Genomic DNA, 20,027 nt, shown 5'->3' on the forward strand with positions numbered 1-20,027 from the left:
CAAAGCATTATAGATATGGCAATTGCTATTCATCCAATAAAAAACTGATGAAAAGTAGTTCTTTATACAGACCACCACCATACGAGTCCAATATCAAATTTCTTCTCGATCAGATATATTACTTATAAATACAATATATTCAAAAATTGTATTAAATTCACCTTTACTATGCCTTCTTTAAATCGGTTTGTATGTTTACTCGGGCAAACTCCGGCCAGGTTTGCTTATTGCGGGGCAGTAATCTTGGCGTGTATTTAATCAGTTTCTCTAAAAATGTTTGGGCCCCTCTTTGGGGAGAAAAAAACTATACTGTCCAAACATAACAAAGGTTATCACGTTAATGCAGACGCAAATATGTGGTCACAGCGAAATTATGCACACTCATTTATTTGTAGTTACGACAAAACGGTGCCAAGTTTTTAACGCGCATCAAGTGATATATGTATGTTTCCACGGCATGTAATTCACTCTCCTATTCGTAATCAATTTCCCAAAATTTTAAGAGCGAATTGTCTAATTTGTAAGTAATTCAGTTTCAGTTATCTGGCGAATTACGAACAAATTATTGTCTTCCCAAAACGCAAGGAAACCCAACTAACAACCAATGATAACAAATGTTGAATAAAAACCAGAAAGTGTTATATTATAATAATTAAAGCAAAACAAGATATTGTTAAAAAATTAATATGTGAAGGATATTGTTGAACCCCTCGGATTGTGGAGGAGATCAAATTTTCGTCCGAAGAGCTGCTTTTCTAATATATGACTCCGGTAACCATGCAACTAATTGCTATTCTCGCAGAAAAAAAAATGGAACAAATAAATTAATACAATATTTTCTATAAAACAAAGTAAAAACATTACTATAACTTACTTATTATTACTTACTTTTTAATAATTAAAAGTAGAGAACAAGAACAAGAAGAAAAGCTGTGTGTGCAAAGTGAACTAGGAATGCGGTGTGGAAACAGGATACTTCACGATTTCAGTGCCTAGGAATAAAACAATGAAATTTAACACTAAGGTCGGTGTAATTGCCCCAATATCGGGCGAACACCAGAGCTATCGCCTGACTTGAATGTTATTGAGAACCTGTGGTCGGTTCTAGATAAAGAGATTAAAAAAATTAAATTCGAAACCAATCTGACATATAAAAGGCGTTAAAAGAGCAAGTTAGTGGAATCGGTTTTAAAGAGTATCTAAGCTCTTATTAACAAAAGGGATACCCTACAAAATATTAATTCACTACTACGTTAAGGAATCATTTTGGCTGTGTTTTGCCAATGTGCTAAGAAAAATAAAATCACTGTGCATATTTTTGGAAGACGTGCACTTGAATTATGAGCACCGTTATTCTTAGAATAGGCGATGAACATTGTAATTAGAAAAACACGTTGATATTTGATGGTTGATTCCTGAAAAAATTCACATTGTTTCTCTGATTGTGTTTCTTGGCTGGCCACAAAATTAGAAACGCGCAGTTTTTTCTTAAATTTTCTATATTTATCTTGGAGTTAGTGTTAAAGTAAGTATACTGAAAAAATCCTTAGATTAGCTTTTCTAATTTTAGTTCATCTCAATTGTTAGAATGGGTAAGGAAAAGTCATGCTCCCCGAAATTAGGGGAGCTAATTGTACAGTGTTACAAAAAGGAAAAAATTTCAATGTCAGCTGTCGCACAAAGGTTTGGCTGCTCCAAAAAAATGGTATTCGGAGCAATTCATTTGTACAAAAAAACGACGAACTTTGAAACCCCAGCCAGGAAGCCTAGACCTCGAAAAACAACTCCAGCGGATGATAGGCATATTTGTAGGACCAGCAAGAGCAACCCTTTTATGTCTTCGCATGATATAAAAGCCGAAGTTGCAGAGCAATTAAACGTAGAAGTCTCCGCTCCGACGATAAGAAGGCGCTTATAAGAGGCGGGACTACGTGGGTGCATCGCACAAAAAAATCCACATGTGTCAAAAAAAAAATATTATGAAGCGGTTACGATTTGCTAAGGAAATGCTCAAAAAAGATTCAAGATTCTGGAATAGAGTTCTCTGGAGTGACGAGTCGCAATTCAATTTATTCCAATCTGATAGAAAAACATATGTGAGGCGTCCTCCAGGCAAAGCTTTGGACCCCAGGTGTACTGTGAAAACAGTGAAACACGGTGATGGATCTATTATGGTCTGGGGAGCATTTTCTTGGCGTGGCGTGGGCCCAATTGTGCGCATTGACGGAATCATGGACCAACATCAATATAAAAGCATTCTGGAAAATGTAATGGAACCATATACCTTTGAGAACATGCCGGTTCACTACATTTCCCAGCATGACAATGATCCAAAGCACACTTCACGGTAAGTAAAGCGTTGGCTTTTGGATCAAAATATTGATGTTTTGGACTGGCCACCGCAAAGTCCTGATCTCAACCCAAAGATGCCAAAATTTAATACAAAGCTTGCCGAGAAGACTGCAAAATTTTATAAAAAATAAGGGTTATCTTGAAGGGTTGAACTTTTTGAAGATATTTTTAAGTTTTCCTTGTCGTTTCTAATTATTTGACCAAGATAAATTTGTGGTTAGAATTAAGTTTATTTTTTTTTTTAGGATTGTAGTAATGGTGAACATTTTTTATGTTAAACTGAAAGACTACTTGTTTTTGTATTATTTCTAATAAAAAAAATGATTTGGCGAAACAAATTTTAAAATTGTATTAGTAAAATCACATTCTGCTATCTCGTTTCTAATTATAAGGCCACCACTGTATATGTGCTTGTAAGATAGTGAGTTACACCAGTTTAATGAGGTATAACTATACTCGCTTGCGGCGAATCTTACTAGATAACTTTTTAGTTGCTTTCGCATGCAAATTTTTCTTCAAGTTAGTCGAGCAGAGAAGTGACGTATAGAAGAGGCCTATTATATGTTCCCGGAACCTCATTAACAGGTTTTGGTTGTGAGCCACTGGATATCACTAGATAGTACTCGCGGCTTCGCTTACGTATGAAATGAAGTACTTTAAATAAAATACTTACCTGCTTTCAATTTTTAAGAGGAAAGGCACACAATTTCTGTTTTTCGTTGACATTTTTTATTGTAATGTAGGTATGTAGATCATGATTCAATTAGAAGGTTAGGTATGTAATGGCAAGTGCGTTTTGACAGCCCCTTATTTTAGGGTTGCACTTACGAAGGATGTGGAAGAGGGAAAAATGTTTTCCCCTTCGTTGCTAATGGCGTGAAAAAGTGCTTAAAGTAGTTAATTATACTGTAATAAAAATTAAACATATTGGTTAAAACGAAACAACAGAAAAATTATCGTTTTCTCTTAATGCAAATATAGTATTTATTTAAAACTTTTTTGATACATATCGAAAACCATAAGAAGCACGATATTATTATATACTATATACATGTTTTAAGTTAGTTTGTAGTTATATAACAAATTTGCAATTAACTGGATTGCTTCCGGATGTGAGGGAACTGCTATAAGTTCACAAAGTTTCTATTTAGATTTGGTATGAGCAAAAACTCCTGATAGTTGTCGTGATAAGTTAGTGAGGAGTATTTTCATTATAATAAAAAAACATGGCGGGTTATAAAAATAAGCTTATATCAGAATTGTCGAGTATACCTTTTACGGCTTCCAGCAAATTTGTAGGAAATTTCGTGTATTCAGAATTCTTAAAACGAGAACGACACACATAATTCATTTATGAGATTCATAATATCGGTTTAATATTTTACATAATTGCACTTCCGTCTTCGGCTATGGGGGTTAATATAGAAATAGTAATAGATAGTACAAAAACAAACAACCCAATTTTGAAGCACATTTTCGATTGTTTGGGCTCCAATTTCATGAATGGTAACTTCGATTTAGTATTTTAAATCATCAATCGTCTCTGGATGGTTCGCATAGCATTTGTCCTTAACGGCTCCCCACAAAAAATAGTCCAACGGGCTTAAATCACAGCTCTGAGGCGGCCAATTGGTATCGGAATTTCGGCTGATTATTCGGTTTTCAAAAACGGTAGCCAAAAGTTCGAGTGTAACTTTGGCAGTGTGACAAGTTGCACCGTCCTGTTGAAACCAAATGTCGTCTATGTCATCCTCTTCAATTTTTGGAAACAAAAACTCGTTGAGCATGTCACGGTAACGCTCGCCATTTACTGTAACCGCGGAAGAAGAAGAAGACTCACCACTTTGGAAATAGGTTTTCAATATTTCCCAATTTTATTCAAGCGTATAGCGTCCCATTTCGTAAATGTCGAACCTCTAAGTAAATTATGAACACATTTGACATGTCATTTGTGTTACCATTCTCAAAAAAATAGGTGGTTCAAAAAGCAAACGCTATATGGCCTACCCTGTAGTAATTGCGATTGTTTGTAAATTTACGTTGATCAATGCAACGCGTCGCGGTAATGAGCCGCAGCGGAAATATGCAGAAAGTGGGTGCACTTGCTTGTATACATGTCGGAACGCTGCACTTATTCGGGCAGAAATCAAAAACCTGTAAACAAGTCTTAAAAATTGTTAACAAGTCTTAACAAATATATCACTACAACTCACTTGTAATTGTAGATGTTTGTAATTGTAGATGTAAAGCGCGAGGACTGCTCGTGTAGGGTTTTTTTTTTTTGTTTTTTTTTTTTTTTTTGTTTTATAAAGGAGATTGAAATCAAAATGTCAGAAACATCTCCAAGTTGACGTCACATCAATGGTATGCTCCCACTAAATGGCACGCTCCCACTAATACTATAACAATCCTCCACCTCGGCTAATTCTACCCTGGGACCTCAAAAGCATAACTTCTGGGTAGAGCCGCGTTTATGTCCGAAGACACAACAGGTTCCTGGGTCCAGGTTCCTCTCCTATAGGCATATGAAAGCTTTACACCGTCGATAGTCCCAATTACTCCCACTCACTGTTTTTATAGGTGGTTTCAAAGTAAAGGGGACATCGGAAAACTTGCAGTAATGTTATCTTAACTCACTACCGTCTTGTCTTCTGTACGATACTGTATTGAGCGTTTCACTCAAACATCTTGTTGTCGGTTCGTCAGAAACTGTCCACCTCCTCTGTTGCTCAAACGCTTTACGTTCCCAATCAATATGCTGGTTGCGCACATATCTCGTATGAGATAATGCATTCCAGCAGACATAGGGGTCTGTAGGACACAGGTATATTGGCTTGTTTACCCAGTTTAAGCAGGAGAACCACACTTGCATTTTCCATCTCGCTGGGAACTTTCCTTACCGTATTGCTTCTTTTAACTCTATATTGGGAATCCCGACGGGTCCGGGGGCTTTGCTATCCTTTATCCTCCTTAAGGCCCTAAGAACTTCTTCTTTTGTAACTTGTGGAGCCATTGCAATTTCTGTTTTTTGTGTTGCTTCCTGCTTCCTGTAGGGGAAAGAGTACTGAAACTATTTTTTCCATTGGCACTCATAACCAATTTTGCTCATAACCACCCAAGGATCGTTGTCGGCTTGTTCTCGCAGCTCCTTAAAGCAACGATTTTTTCTTTTTTGAATTGCGTTTTTAAGCCACTATTTTCGGCATTTATATTCCTCCTGCAATTCATCGTAGTTTGTACGACCTCGCGCTCTTTGAGCTTTTCTTCTAGCAGAGTTACTGTCCTTACGTAGTTTAGCTATTTCATCTGTCCACCCATATGCTGGCTTTCGGTTTCCCCGCTATCTAGATCTTGGCATCGTTGCAACGCAAGCTCTTTCTAATCGCACGGCTATTTCTTCTGTCATCTCCTCTGCTGATTTTCGGAAGATGTAGATGTCTGTCCATAATTGTCTAGAAGCCACTGCGTTAAAATCTTTTTGCATCCATCTTTTCTTGACTTTCTTAGATACAGTCCTCGGCATTACAGTACGTACGTTCATTACAATGGTCAGGTGGTCGCTTTGAGTATAAATTGACTCGTCCAATTTCCATTTTGTGCGATTCGCTGTGGTACGATCAGCAAATGCTAGGACAATTATAGAGCGCCCTCTAGTGCAATCAAACGTATATACCCCCGGAGTGTTGATCAATATGAGGTCCATTGCTGCAACCGTTTCTTCTACAATTTTCCCACTTGCGTTTGTATATGTGCTGTCCCAACCTCTGGACCATGCGTTGAAGTCAACCGCAATTAGAATAGGTCGCTTACCCCTAAATTCTAGCTCTAGTACCGCCATCATCGAAGTAAAGTTTTCAATTGTCCATCTTGGAGGTGCGTAACAGCTCTCAAAGAGAAATTCGTCCAACTTCATCCACGTGAACCCCTTACAAGGTGTGGACATGCTGCTCTGAGGAAAGTATTCGAGGCTTTGAAAGTATTCGATGCGGTACCAGCTGGTGGTAGCAGAGGAAGAGGAAGGCCTCCTCTGCGTTGGAAAGATCAGGTGGAGAAAGAATTGGCTTCACTTGGTGTGTCCGATTGGCGCCGATTAGCACGAGAAAGAAACAATTAACAAAGCGCGCCAATTAAGAAGAAGAAGAAAAAAGCCCTGTCATCTGCGACCTAGACCAAATTCCAACAAGTAGATTTTATTGATTAAATCTAAATTCCAAGAATATACGTTTACCATACGATATATGTAGATATTTTGTGGAATCGAGTGCTTGAACCTCGCTCAAGTTTTCAAGCAAATGCTATTAAGCTCAATAGATGACACCACAAAGAAATATACTTTTGGAGAAATACGACACTGGATATACTGAATTGAATGGCAAATCTCCTTGCCCTGCCAAATTCAGCTGAGCTTCCGAATCACGCCGAAGATCCCTTTTAATTTTGATAATGGGAACAATTTAAAAAATGGGGATAATAAGCCCTCTGGTGCCCTGAATCTTATGATGAATCATGTGACGTACGTGTACAAATCGATATCCATCTAAGTTGGTCTATGAAACTCTTATAGCAATGAAAATTGGGGGATATACGCTGGAAATTCTAGTCCACCGAGAAACATCTCGCTGTACATTCGGAAAATGATATAGATTTATTAGGGAGTATGATTAGTACTATTGTTCCAAAGTAATAATAGAACAACCCTGACCGAGGTATGTGTCATTCCAAGAAAATACAAAATTGGATTGCCATTATTTTAACAATTGCTTTCGAATTCTCGAGAACGATTGGAAACTCATAGAGAGCATTTCAGTGAAGGCATTTTAAGGCAAGCACGCCCAACCGATCCAAATCAGGAATATTGTGATGGAACTTTTAATGGGACTCTGATTTTCTGATAATTGTCAAATTTGAAAGAACAGAATAAAGGATTTGCGCTTTTATGTAGAGGATGCGCTCTTCGCTTCGTCGAGCGAATTTCTGAAGCAACTGGTATAAATAAACATATCTTGGCAGCGCTGGAATAGAGCCGCCAAAAATTATATTTGTCAAAATAGTAAGTTATACCAGCTTTATAGAGCATACTCGCACTCGCTAGCGATTGTTGCTTTCAGATGCAAATTTTCCGTTCAGTGAGCAGAGCTCAGAGATATCGGGCAGAGAAATGGCGAATCGAAGGCGCCTATAATAAAGAAATGCACCTTGTTTTATTAAATCGTTTAAAGTTCAAAATTTTTTTTTTTAATGGAAATACTTTATTTGCATTCTATCTTAGAATACGGATATTCAGCAAAAGAGATCTTATTACCTAATGACAGCTCTCCAATCTAGTGGGTTCTCTCACAGGACACAATGCGCGAGGAATGCATACTGTGAGACTTGGAATCACATCGAGTCCTTTCTGTGCTGGATGTATGGAGGATGAGGTGGAATCATCTCAGCACCTTCTCCTTAGCTGCCCTGCCCTGGCGGGGCTAAGATTCAGGCATCTTGGCTCTTACTTCTTTGCCACGCCTGCTGAGATAGCTGGCGCTGACATTAAAAATCTGATGAGTTTCATCAGCAGCATTAAGCGGTTGATGCAAACATAGTCATCGTTCATAATCCGCACGCTCCTAACCTTCCCATCACCACCTCTCCCCGCCCTCTCCCTGCACCTCATCGGTTCTTCCCCTCTCCTCACTTCCTTGACAATGGTATCACAAAGGACGAATCTCTCTTCGTCCAAGTGTGCCCACTCCCTGGGCAACCATACTAACCTAACCTAACCTAACCTAACCTAACCTAACCTAATGACAGCATAGTATTTACACTGGTGCAAAACTACATAGAAAACTATAGAATTTTTTCTTTTTACAATTCTTATGCATATTTTATGTTATTAGATTTAATTTTTACTCGAAAATTGTATAACTTACAATACTTCATGCATAACTTATATTAGAATTTTAAAATTTATTGGAGCATTTTAACAATTTCATATTAAGCTCTTTTTTTTTTGTTTTTTTATTATTATTATTAAATTGACAAATTTAAAGGAATGGCAAGTCTAAGACATGATTGCGCTTTAATCGTCTAATTTCATTACATGATTTACATGATTTGACAATCGTTCAATGTATCTCTTAGAATATACTGAGATTTCTCGCTTAACAAATGGAATACCTAGATCCATGTGTATGGCTTCGTTTGTGATAAACCAAGGTGCATTAACAAGTGTTCGCAAGGTGTTTGACTGGTAGCGTTGCAAAATCTCCACATTGGACTTACTAGCAGTTCCCCAAAGCTGTATACCGTAGGTCCATATAGGCTTCAATATAGCTTTATACAATCTAACATTGTTTTCTAGACTAAGTTGAGATTTGCCACCAAGTAGCCAGTACATTCTTTTGGTTTTATTTTTAAGCTGTTGATGCTTAGCTTTAATATGATTTTTCCATGTGAGGCGTCGATCAAGATGCATTCCCAAGTACTTGACTGTGTCGCTAGTAGGAATTTGATGACCATTTAAATACACTGGAGGACATTGTTCTCTTCTTAGTGTAAATGTAACATGAATAGACTTTTCATGATTAATATTAATTTTCCATTTATTGAGCCAAGTTTTCAAAGTGTGTAAGTGATTTTGTAGCAGGGAGGAGGCCTCTGCAGGGGACTCAAGTTCAAAATTGGCTTCAAAAAAATTTCCTCATACGATGCAATACACCCGCAAATGCAATAAAAATATCCTTAGATAGTTAAGTGAAACACTGTAATGAATTTAGGAATTCGTCCCTTCATATTACGATTTGTATAAAGAGAAATTTATAATTCAACGGCAGAGGGGAAAGCTTACATACTTTAGGTCAAGATGTTACTGCGATCAAAGTTATTAACAGCCAGAATTTTGCAAAGACACATGGTTTACAATGAAAAAAAAAAAAGTTAGCAAAGCCTTAGAAGCTGTAATTGAACCTTTCAAAGAGTAAAACAAACTTATTATTTTAATTCAATTCAGCTTTAGAATTGAAATTACATGAATATGCTCTTTTTTAACACACTTTTATTAGGTCGGGTTGTATGTATGTATGTAACGGAATCTTTGAGCTTAATTTTCACTGGCTTCTCAAAATCTGATCGACTTGAAATTTTGCACACCTATCAAGGACCGATGACAATGCAATAATTTGATAAAAGTTCTCCATTATCCTTATTAGGATTGCCAGGATTAATATTTTCTTTTTTTTACTGTGGGCAAAAAGTAAGGTGAATTTGGTTGTGAAATGAAAAATCTTTATTTATTCTTGTAAATAAGTTTCTCAGGCTCCCTCCACGAAATAAGTTCTTCACCCCGACTACTTCTTTATCACGGCCGATAACTGCATAGCTTTAGACTCACAGTCGATAAGAAAGGAATTAAATATAACTCGAATATATCGAATCATTAATTCACTGACTGCAATGATAACAATAATTTTCATTCATAATAAAAAATAAATAGTTTAAAAAAAAACTAAAAAACACGCTTTTTTGCTAATCGAACTAAAAAGTAGAAAATAAAAAATAGTTTAAAAAAACTAAAAAACACGCTTTTATTGCTAATCGAACTAAAAAGTATAAAATAAATTTTAATGACAAAGAGACCTATAATGAAGTAATAGCAAATCGAACGATCAATCATAGTCAACTACCTCACAACAGAATTATAACAAAAATTAAGATACAAATAGAATAATTCAAATTAAAGTTAAAAGCGTGGGATGCATTTTGCTTCACTTTCATAACCTTCTGTACATAGGTAGTTGCCAATAGAATGATTGTAATATTTACTATATCAAGCATCCCACGCTTTTAACTCTAATTTGAATTACTCTATATGTATCTTAATTTTTGTTATAATTCTGTTCTGAAGTAGTTGACTATGACTGATCGTTCGATTTGCTATTACTTCATTATAGGTCTCTTTGTCATTAAAATTTATTTTATACTTTTTAGTTCGATTAGCAATAAAAGCGTGTTTTTTAGTTTTTTTAAACTATTTTTTATTTTCTACTTTTTAGTTCGATTAGCAAAAAAGCGTGTTTTTTAGTTTTTTTTTAAACTATTTATTTTTTATTATGAATGAAAATTATTGTTATCATTGCAGTCAGTGAATTAATGATTCGATATATTCGAGTTATATTTAATTCCTTTCTTATCGACTGTGAGTCTAAAGCTATGCAGTTATCGGCCGTGATAAAGAAGTAGTCGGGGTGAAGAACTTATTTCGTGGAGGGAGCCTGAGAAACTTATTTACAAGAATAAATAAAGATTTTTCATTTCACAACCAAATTCACCTTACTTTTTGCCCACAGTAAAAAAAAGAAAATATTAATCCTGGCAATCCTAATAAGGATAATGGAGAACTTTTATCAAATTATTGCATTGTCATCGGTCCTTGATAGGTGTGCAAAATTTCAAGTCGATCAGATTTTGAGAAGCCAGTGAAAATTAAGCTCAAAGATTCCGTTACATACATACATACAACCCGACCTAATAAAAGTGTGTTAAAAAAGAGCATATTCATGTAATTTCAATTCTAAAGCTGAATTGAATTAAAATAATAAGTTTGTTTTACTCTTTGAAAGGTTCAATTACAGCTTCTAAGGCTTTGCTAACTTTTTTTTTTTTCATTGTAAACCATGTGTCTTTGCAAAATTCTGGCTGTTAATAACTTTGATCGCAGTAACATCTTGACCTAAAGTATGTAAGCTTTCCCCTCTGCCGTTGAATTATAAATTTCTCTTTATACAAATCGTAATATGAAGGGACGAATTCCTAAATTCATTACAGTGTTTCACTTAACTATCTAAGGATATTTTTATTGCATTTGCGGGTGTATTGCATCGTATGAGGAAATTTTTTTGAAGCCAATTTTGAACTTGAGTCCCCTGCAGAGGCCTCCTCCCTGCTACAAAATCACTTACACACTTTGAAAACTTGGCTCAATAAATGGAAAATTAATATTAATCATGAAAAGTCTATTCATGTTACATTTACACTAAGAAGAGAACAATGTCCTCCAGTGTATTTAAATGGTCATCAAATTCCTACTAGCGACACAGTCAAGTACTTGGGAATGCATCTTGATCGACGCCTCACATGGAAAAATCATATTAAAGCTAAGCATCAACAGCTTAAAAATAAAACCAAAAGAATGTACTGGCTACTTGGTGGCAAATCTCAACTTAGTCTAGAAAACAATGTTAGATTGTATAAAGCTATATTGAAGCCTATATGGACCTACGGTATACAGCTTTGGGGAACTGCTAGTAAGTCCAATGTGGAGATTTTGCAACGCTACCAGTCAAACACCTTGCGAACACTTGTTAATGCACCTTGGTTTATCACAAACGAAGCCATACACATGGATCTAGGTATTCCATTTGTTAAGCGAGAAATCTCAGTATATTCTAAGAGATACATTGAACGATTGTCAAATCATGTAAATCATGTAATGAAATTAGACGATTAAAGCGCAATCATGTCTTAGACTTGCCATTCCTTTAAATTTGTCAATTTAATAATAATAATAAAAAAACAAAAAAAAAAGAGCTTAATATGAAATTGTTAAAATGCTCCAATAAATTTTAAAATTCTAATATAAGTTATGCATGAAGTATTGTAAGTTATACAATTTTCGAGTAAAAATTAAATCTAATAACATAAAATATGCATAAGAATTGTAAAAAGAAAAAATTCTATAGTTTTCTATGTAGTTTTGCACCAGTGTAAATACTATGCTGTCATTAGGTTAGGTTAGGTTAGGTTAGGTTAGGTTAGGTTAGTATGGTTGCCCAGGGAGTGGGCACACTTGGACGAAGAGAGATTCGTCCTTTGTGATACCATTGTCAAGGAAGTGAGGAGAGGGGAAGAACCGATGAGGTGCAGGGAGAGGGCGGGGAGAGGTGGTGATGGGAAGGTTAGGAGCGTGCGGATTATGAACGATGACTATGTTTGCATCAACCGCTTAATGCTGCTGATGAAACTCATCAGATTTTTAATGTCAGCGCCAGCTATCTCAGCAGGCGTGGCAAAGAAGTAAGAGCCAAGATGCCTGAATCTTAGCCCCGCCAGGGCAGGGCAGCTAAGGAGAAGGTGCTGAGATGATTCCACCTCATCCTCCATACATCCAGCACAGAAAGGACTCGATGTGATTCCAAGTCTCACAGTATGCATTCCTCGCGCATTGTGTCCTGTGAGAGAACCCACTAGATTGGAGAGCTGTCATTAGGTAATAAGATCTCTTTTGCTGAATATCCGTATTCTAAGATAGAATGCAAATAAAGTATTTCCATTAAAAAAAAAAATTTTGAACTTTAAACGATTTAATAAAACAAGGTGCATTTCTTTATTATAGGCGCCTTCGATTCGCCATTTCTCTGCCCGATATCTCTGAGCTCTGCTCACTGAACGGAAAATTTGCATCTGAAAGCAACAATCGCTAGCGAGTGCGAGTATGCTCTATAAAGCTGGTATAACTTACTATTTTGACAAATATAATTTTTGGCGGCTCTATTCCAGCGCTGCCAAGATATGTTTATTTATACCAGTTGCTTCAGAAATTCGCTCGACGAAGCGAAGAGCGCATCCTCTACATAAAAGCGCAAATCCTTTATTCTGTTCTTTCAAATTTGACAATTATCAGAAAATCAGAGTCCCATTAAAAGTTCCATCACAATATTCCTGATTTGGATCGGTTGGGCGTGCTTGCCTTAAAATGCCTTCACTGAAATGCTCTCTATGAGTTTCCAATCGTTCTCGAGAATTCGAAAGCAATTGTTAAAATAATGGCAATCCAATTTTGTATTTTCTTGGAATGACACATACCTCGGTCAGGGTTGTTCTATTATTACTTTGGAACAATAGTACTAATCATACTCCCTAATAAATCTATATCATTTTCCGAATGTACAGCGAGATGTTTCTCGGTGGACTAGAATTTCCAGCGTATATCCCCCAATTTTCATTGCTATAAGAGTTTCATAGACCAACTTAGATGGATATCGATTTGTACACGTACGTCACATGATTCATCATAAGATTCAGGGCACCAGAGGGCTTATTATCCCCATTTTTTAAATTGTTCCCATTATCAAAATTAAAAGGGATCTTCGGCGTGATTCGGAAGCTCAGCTGAATTTGGCAGGGCAAGGAGATTTGCCATTCAATTCAGTATATCCAGTGTCGTATTTCTCCAAAAGTATATTTCTTTGTGGTGTCATCTATTGAGCTTAATAGCATTTGCTTGAAAACTTGAGCGAGGTTCAAGCACTCGATTCCACAAAATATCTACATATATCGTATGGTAAACGTATATTCTTGGAATTTAGATTTAATCAATAAAATCTACTTGTTGGAATTTGGTCTAGGTCGCAGATGACAGGGCTTTTTTCTTCTTCTTCTTAATTGGCGCGCTTTGTTAATTGTTTCTTTCTCGTGCTAATCGGCGCCAATCGGACACACCAAGTGAAGCCAATTCTTTCTCCACCTGATCTTTCCAACGCAGAGGAGGCCTTCCTCTTCCTCTGCTACCACCAGCTGGTACCGCATCGAATACTTTCAAAGCCTCGAATACTTTCCTCAGAGCAGCATGTCCACACCTTGTAAGGGGTTCACGTGGATGAAGTTGGACGAATTTCTCTTTGAGAGCTGTTACGCACCTCCAAGATGGACAATTGAAAACTTTACTTCGATGATGGCGGTACTAGAGCTAGAATTTAGGGGTAAGCGACCTATTCTAATTGCGGTTGACTTCAACGCATGGTCCAGAGGTTGGGACAGCACATATACAAACGCAAGTGGGAAAATTGTAGAAGAAACGGTTGCAGCAATGGACCTCATATTGATCAACACTCCGGGGGTATATACGTTTGATTGCACTAGAGGGCGCTCTATAATTGTCCTAGCATTTGCTGATCGTACCACAGCGAATCGCACAAAATGGAAATTGGACGAGTCAATTTATACTCAAAGCGACCACCTGACCATTGTAATGAACGTACGTACTGTAATGCCGAGGACTGTATCTAAGAAAGTCAAGAAAAGATGGATGCAAAAAGATTTTAACGCAGTGGCTTCTAGACAATTATGGACAGACATCTACATCTTCCGAAAATCAGCAGAGGAGATGACAGAAGAAATAGCCGTGCGATTAGAAAGAGCTTGCGTTGCAACGATGCCAAGATCTAGATAGCGGGGAAACCGAAAGCCAGCATATGGGTGGACAGATGAAATAGCTAAACTACGTAAGGACAGTAACTCTGCTAGAAGAAAAGCTCAAAGAGCGCGAGGTCGTACAAACTACGATGAATTGCAGGAGGAATATAAATGCCGAAAATAGTGGCTTAAAAACGCAATTCAAAAAAGAAAAAATCGTTGCTTTAAGGAGCTGCGAGAACAAGCCGACAACGATCCTTGGGTGGTTATGAGCAAAATTAAAGGACCAAGAGCGCCACAGCCGACCTGTCCGGTGCCAATGGAAAAAATAGTTTCAGTACTCTTTCCCCTACAGGAAGCAGGAAGCAACACAAAAAACAGAAATTGCAATGGCTCCACAAGTTACAAAAGAAGAAGTTCTTAGGGCCTTAAGGAGGATAAAGGATAGCAAAGCCCCCGGACCCGTCGGGATTCCCAATATAGAGTTAAAAGAAGCAATACGGTAAGGAAAGTTCCCAGCGAGATGGAAAATGCAAGTGTGGTTCTCCTGCTTAAACTGGGTAAACAAGCCAATATACCTGTGTCCTACAGACCCCTATGTCTGCTGGAATGCATTATCTCATACGAGATATGTGCGCAACCAGCATATTGATTGGGAACGTAAAGCGTTTGAGCAACAGAGGAGGTGGACAGTTTCTGACGAACCGACAACAAGATGTTTGAGTGAAACGCTCAATACAGTATCGTACAGAAGACAAGACGGTAGTGAGTTAAGATAACATTACTGCAAGTTTTCCGATGTCCCCTTTACTTTGAAACCACCTATAAAAACAGTGAGTGGGAGTAATTGGGACTATCGACGGTGTAAAGCTTTCATATGCCTATAGGAGAGGAACCTGGACCCAGGAACCTGTTGTGTCTTCGGACATAAACGCGGCTCTACCCAGAAGTTATGCTTTTGAGGTCCCAGGGTAGAATTAGCCGAGGTGGAGGATTGTTATAGTATTAGTGGGAGCGTGCCATTTAGTGGGAGCATACCATTGATGTGACGTCAACTTGGAGATGTTTCTGACATTTTGATTTCAATCTCCTTTATAAAACAAAAAAAAAAAAAAAAAAACAAAAAAAAAAACCCTACACGAGCAGTCCTCGCGCTTTACATCTACAATTACAAACATCTACAATTACAAGTGAGTTGTAGTGATATATTTGTTAAGACTTGTTAACAATTTTTAAGACTTGTTTACAGGTTTTTGATTTCTGCCCGAATAAGTGCAGCGTTCCGACATGTATACAAGCAAGTGCACCCACTTTCTGCATATTTCCGCTGCGGCTCATTACCGCGACGCGTTGCATTGATCAACGTAAATTTACAAACAATCGCAATTACTACAGGGTAGGCCATATAGCGTTTGCTTTTTGAACCACCTATTTTTTTGAGAATGGTAACACAAATGACATGTCAAATGTGTTCATAATTTACTTAGAGGTTCGACATTTACGAAATGGGACGCTATACGCTTGAATAAAATTGGGAAATATTGAAAACCTATTTCCAAAGTGGTGAGTCTTCTTCTTCTTCCGCGGTTACAGTAAATGGCGAGCGTTACCGTGACATGCTCAACGAGTTTTTGTTTCCAAAAATTGAAGAGGATGACATAGACGACATTTGGTTTCAACAGGACGGTGCAACTTGTCACACTGCCAAAGTTACACTCGAACTTTTGGCTACCGTTTTTGAAAACCGAATAATCAGCCGAAATTCCGATACCAATTGGCCGCCTCAGAGCTGTGATTTAAGCCCGTTGGACTATTTTTTGTGGGGAGCCGTTAAGGACAAATGCTATGCGAACCATCCAGAGACGATTGATGATTTAAAATACTAAATCGAAGTTACCATTCATGAAATTGGAGCCCAAACAATCGAAAATGTGCTTCAAAATTGGGTTGTTTGTTTTTGTACTATCTATTACTATTTCTATATTAACCCCCATAGCCGAAGACGGAAGTGCAATTATGTAAAATATTAAACCGATATTATGAATCTCATAAATGAATTATGTGTGTCGTTCTCGTTTTAAGAATTCTGAATACACGAAATTTCCTACAAATTTGCTGGAAGCCGTAAAAGGTATACTCGACAATTCTGATATAAGCTTATTTTTATAACCCGCCATGTTTTTTTATTATAATGAAAATACTCCTCACTAACTTATCACGACAACTATCAGGAGTTTTTGCTCATACCAAATCTAAATAGAAACTTTGTGAACTTATAGCAGTTCCCTCACATCCGGAAGCAATCCAGTTAATTGCAAATTTGTTATATAACTACAAACTAACTTAAAACATGTATATAGTATATAATAATATCGTGCTTCTTATGGTTTTCGATATGTATCAAAAAAGTTTTAAATAAATACTATATTTGCATTAAGAGAAAACGATAATTTTTCTGTTGTTTCGTTTTAACCAATATGTTTAATTTTTATTACAGTATAATTAACTACTTTAAGCACTTTTTCACGCCATTAGCAACGAAGGGGAAAACATTTTTCCCTCTTCCACATCCTTCGTAAGTGCAACCCTAAAATAAGGGGCTGTCAAAACGCACTTGCCATTACATACCTAACCTTCTAATTGAATCATGATCTACATACCTACATTACAATAAAAAATGTCAACGAAAAACAGAAATTGTGTGCCTTTCCTCTTAAAAATTGAAAGCAGGTAAGTATTTTATTTAAAGTACTTCATTTCATACGTAAGCGAAGCCGCGAGTACTATCTAGTGATATCCAGTGGCTCACAACCAAAACCTGTTAATGAGGTTCCGGGAACATATAATAGGCCTCTTCTATACGTCACTTCTCTGCTCGACTAACTTGAAGAAAAATTTGCATGCGAAAGCAACTAAAAAGTTATCTAGTAAGATTCGCCGCAAGCGAGTATAGTTATACCTCATTAAACTGGTGTAACTCACTATCTTACAAGCACATATACAGTGGTGGCCTTATAATTAGAAACGAGATAGCAGAATGTGATTTTACTAATACAATTTTAAAATTTGTTTCGCCAAATCATTTTTTTTATTAGAAATAATACAAAAACAAGTAGTCTTTCAGTTTAACATAAAAAATGTTCACCATTACTACAATCCTAAAAAAAAAAATAAACTTAATTCTAACCACAAATTTATCTTGGTCAAATAATTAGAAACGACAAGGAAAACTTAAAAATATCTTCAAAAAGTTCAACCCTTCAAGATAACCCTTATTTTTTATAAAATTTTGCAGTCTTCTCGGCAAGCTTTGTATTAAATTTTGGCATCTTTGGGTTGAGATCACGCTTTTAACTCTAATTTGAATTACTCTATATGTATCTTAATTTTTGTTATAATTCTGTTCTGAAGTAGTTGACTATGACTGATCGTTCGATTTGCTATTACTTCATTATAGGTCTCTTTGTCATTAAAATTTATTTTATACTTTTTAGTTCGATTAGCAATAAAAGCGTGTTTTTTAGTTTTTTTAAACTATTTTTTATTTCTTTGTATTTAACGAGACCTCTGTGAGAATCCGTTGCTTCAGATCTAGTTCGCATCTGTGAGTTTGAAACCATCATTCATTCCTACAAGTGAATTTATTGAAATTTCTGAGCAAAATAAAATTGGTCAGTTAGCCAATGTTAGAGCGAGTAAAGAGTTTTTAGTAATAAATTTGGCTAAACTTACTAGCACTCTATATTTATTTTGAATTATTTGGCAGTGAGTTTCGTTTAGGTTCTTTTTGAATATTTTAAGAAATCTTTTTATATTTATAGATATGTACTCAACGCACACCTCCTCAAATTACTCACCTTCTATATCAGATGGCACCTTAACGCCAAACTCTTTACAACACCAAGAACAAACAACGTCACACAACCCGCATGTACAAAGGACGCAATATTGCCCGCAGCCAAATGGTAGCAAAGTTGGGAATATTGACGAAAGTGAAGTGGAGGGTAATGGAGATGTCAAAACGTCAGTGAAAAACTCAACAAAAATACTCGAATCTACGAAGCTAGAAGAAGACGGTGCCAACTTGGAATTGCAACACAAACGACAGACTCGCATTCATCGTCAGCACCTTTACCACCATGGAGAGTATCACAGCTCGAAAATCGTTACAAAAGTGCGAAAAATCGAAAGAGTTGCTGCAAAGTTTGATAAGTTGACAGGTGATGGCATTAACGGTAGCGGTGCTGATGGGTCTTATCAGTGTCAGTTCTGTGATAAATCATTTCCGCGGCTTGGTTATTTAAAAAAGCACGAACAGGTGAGTCAAGAAAGGGAGAATGGTGGTTAAAATTAGAATATTTAATTATTTAATTATTATTATTATTAACTTAATTAAATAATTGCTATTGTTAAAAACACTTTAATTGGGAGAATACGTGATTGTTAGGTAATTTTTTATTATTAAGAGCAATAAATATTGTATACATACAAAGAAATTAAAAAACAATGCAAATAAATTTGCTTTTTTCAATATTATTAAGACAAATTTAGACCAAGCCTCTATATTTTATATAAATATACTTATATTTGTATGCTTATACTTAGATCGTACCGAAAAAAATTTCGCCATGCATTCTGAGTTCAAAGTATTTTTGTAAAGTAATTTCGAAAAAAAAATATGTTTGGCTGAGTGTATGGTCGCCTTTTTACATTTTTCGCCATATCTTCGGCATTCATTGTCGGACCTTAGAGTATGTTTTGTGGATATTTTTGTGTACTAACCCACCAGATCGCAGTTCCTACCTCCCTAATGTCAGTAAATTGAAGCTTGCCAAATATCATTAAACTTTTCCTGAAAATTAAGAAAAATAATTTATTGTCGAATTTAGGAGTCGCATTTCGACATTCTTCCTCATATTTTCGGCATTTACAATCGATATTTTTTTCTATGTTCGGCAAAAAAAGCAACAAGAATGTCTCAAAATTACCCTGCAAAAGCCTTTGAGTGGCCAAGTAGGGTAACGATGGTATCTCCTTCCTCGTAAATGGACTCACGAATACATATCTTCGATTGCGAACTGCGATTGATTTAGCTTTTTTCACTGTCGACTTTAATACTTTCTTTGTCGAAAGGTACTTTATTTCTGCTCGGCAAAAAATCCCTCTTACCTATTCAAATGGAAACCGTAATCTTTTAATTTTGAAAGAGTTTGACGCAAATCCGGCATGGTAAATTCAAACTCCTTTGAAGATATTATAATGCCATCTAAATATACGAGTATTGGTATATGTGGGATAACCCTAACGCCCTGGCACTGAGAAAATGCTGTCGCCCTGCACAGGTAAAAATTCATGCCGCAAACTTGCTGAAATAAACAATAAGTCATGACACCTTCACAAAAGCCTCGGATAAAGTACAACCCCATCTATAGACGACCTACGCAACGTTTAAAGGACAACGATGTAAAATTCGGTTGATGGAATGTACGCACTATGTTGATACC

The 20,027-nt window shown here is 36.5% G+C and overlaps 1 protein-coding gene across 1 annotated transcript in view; it reads left to right on the forward strand.

Moving 5' to 3' along the window:
- The window catches only part of LOC128867797 (zinc finger protein 423 homolog), a 46,914-nt gene that overhangs the window by 18,130 nt on the left and 8,757 nt on the right, over positions 1-20,027 (forward strand). Inside the window, exon 2 of the mRNA XM_054109303.1 lies at positions 18,345-18,841. Within this exon, the coding sequence (XP_053965278.1) occupies positions 18,345-18,841 (497 nt within the window). The remainder of the gene's footprint in view (positions 1-18,344; positions 18,842-20,027) is intronic.

This window comes from Anastrepha ludens, chromosome 6, assembly GCF_028408465.1.
Source record: "Anastrepha ludens isolate Willacy chromosome 6, idAnaLude1.1, whole genome shotgun sequence".
Taxonomy (NCBI): Eukaryota; Metazoa; Arthropoda; class Insecta; order Diptera; family Tephritidae; genus Anastrepha; species Anastrepha ludens.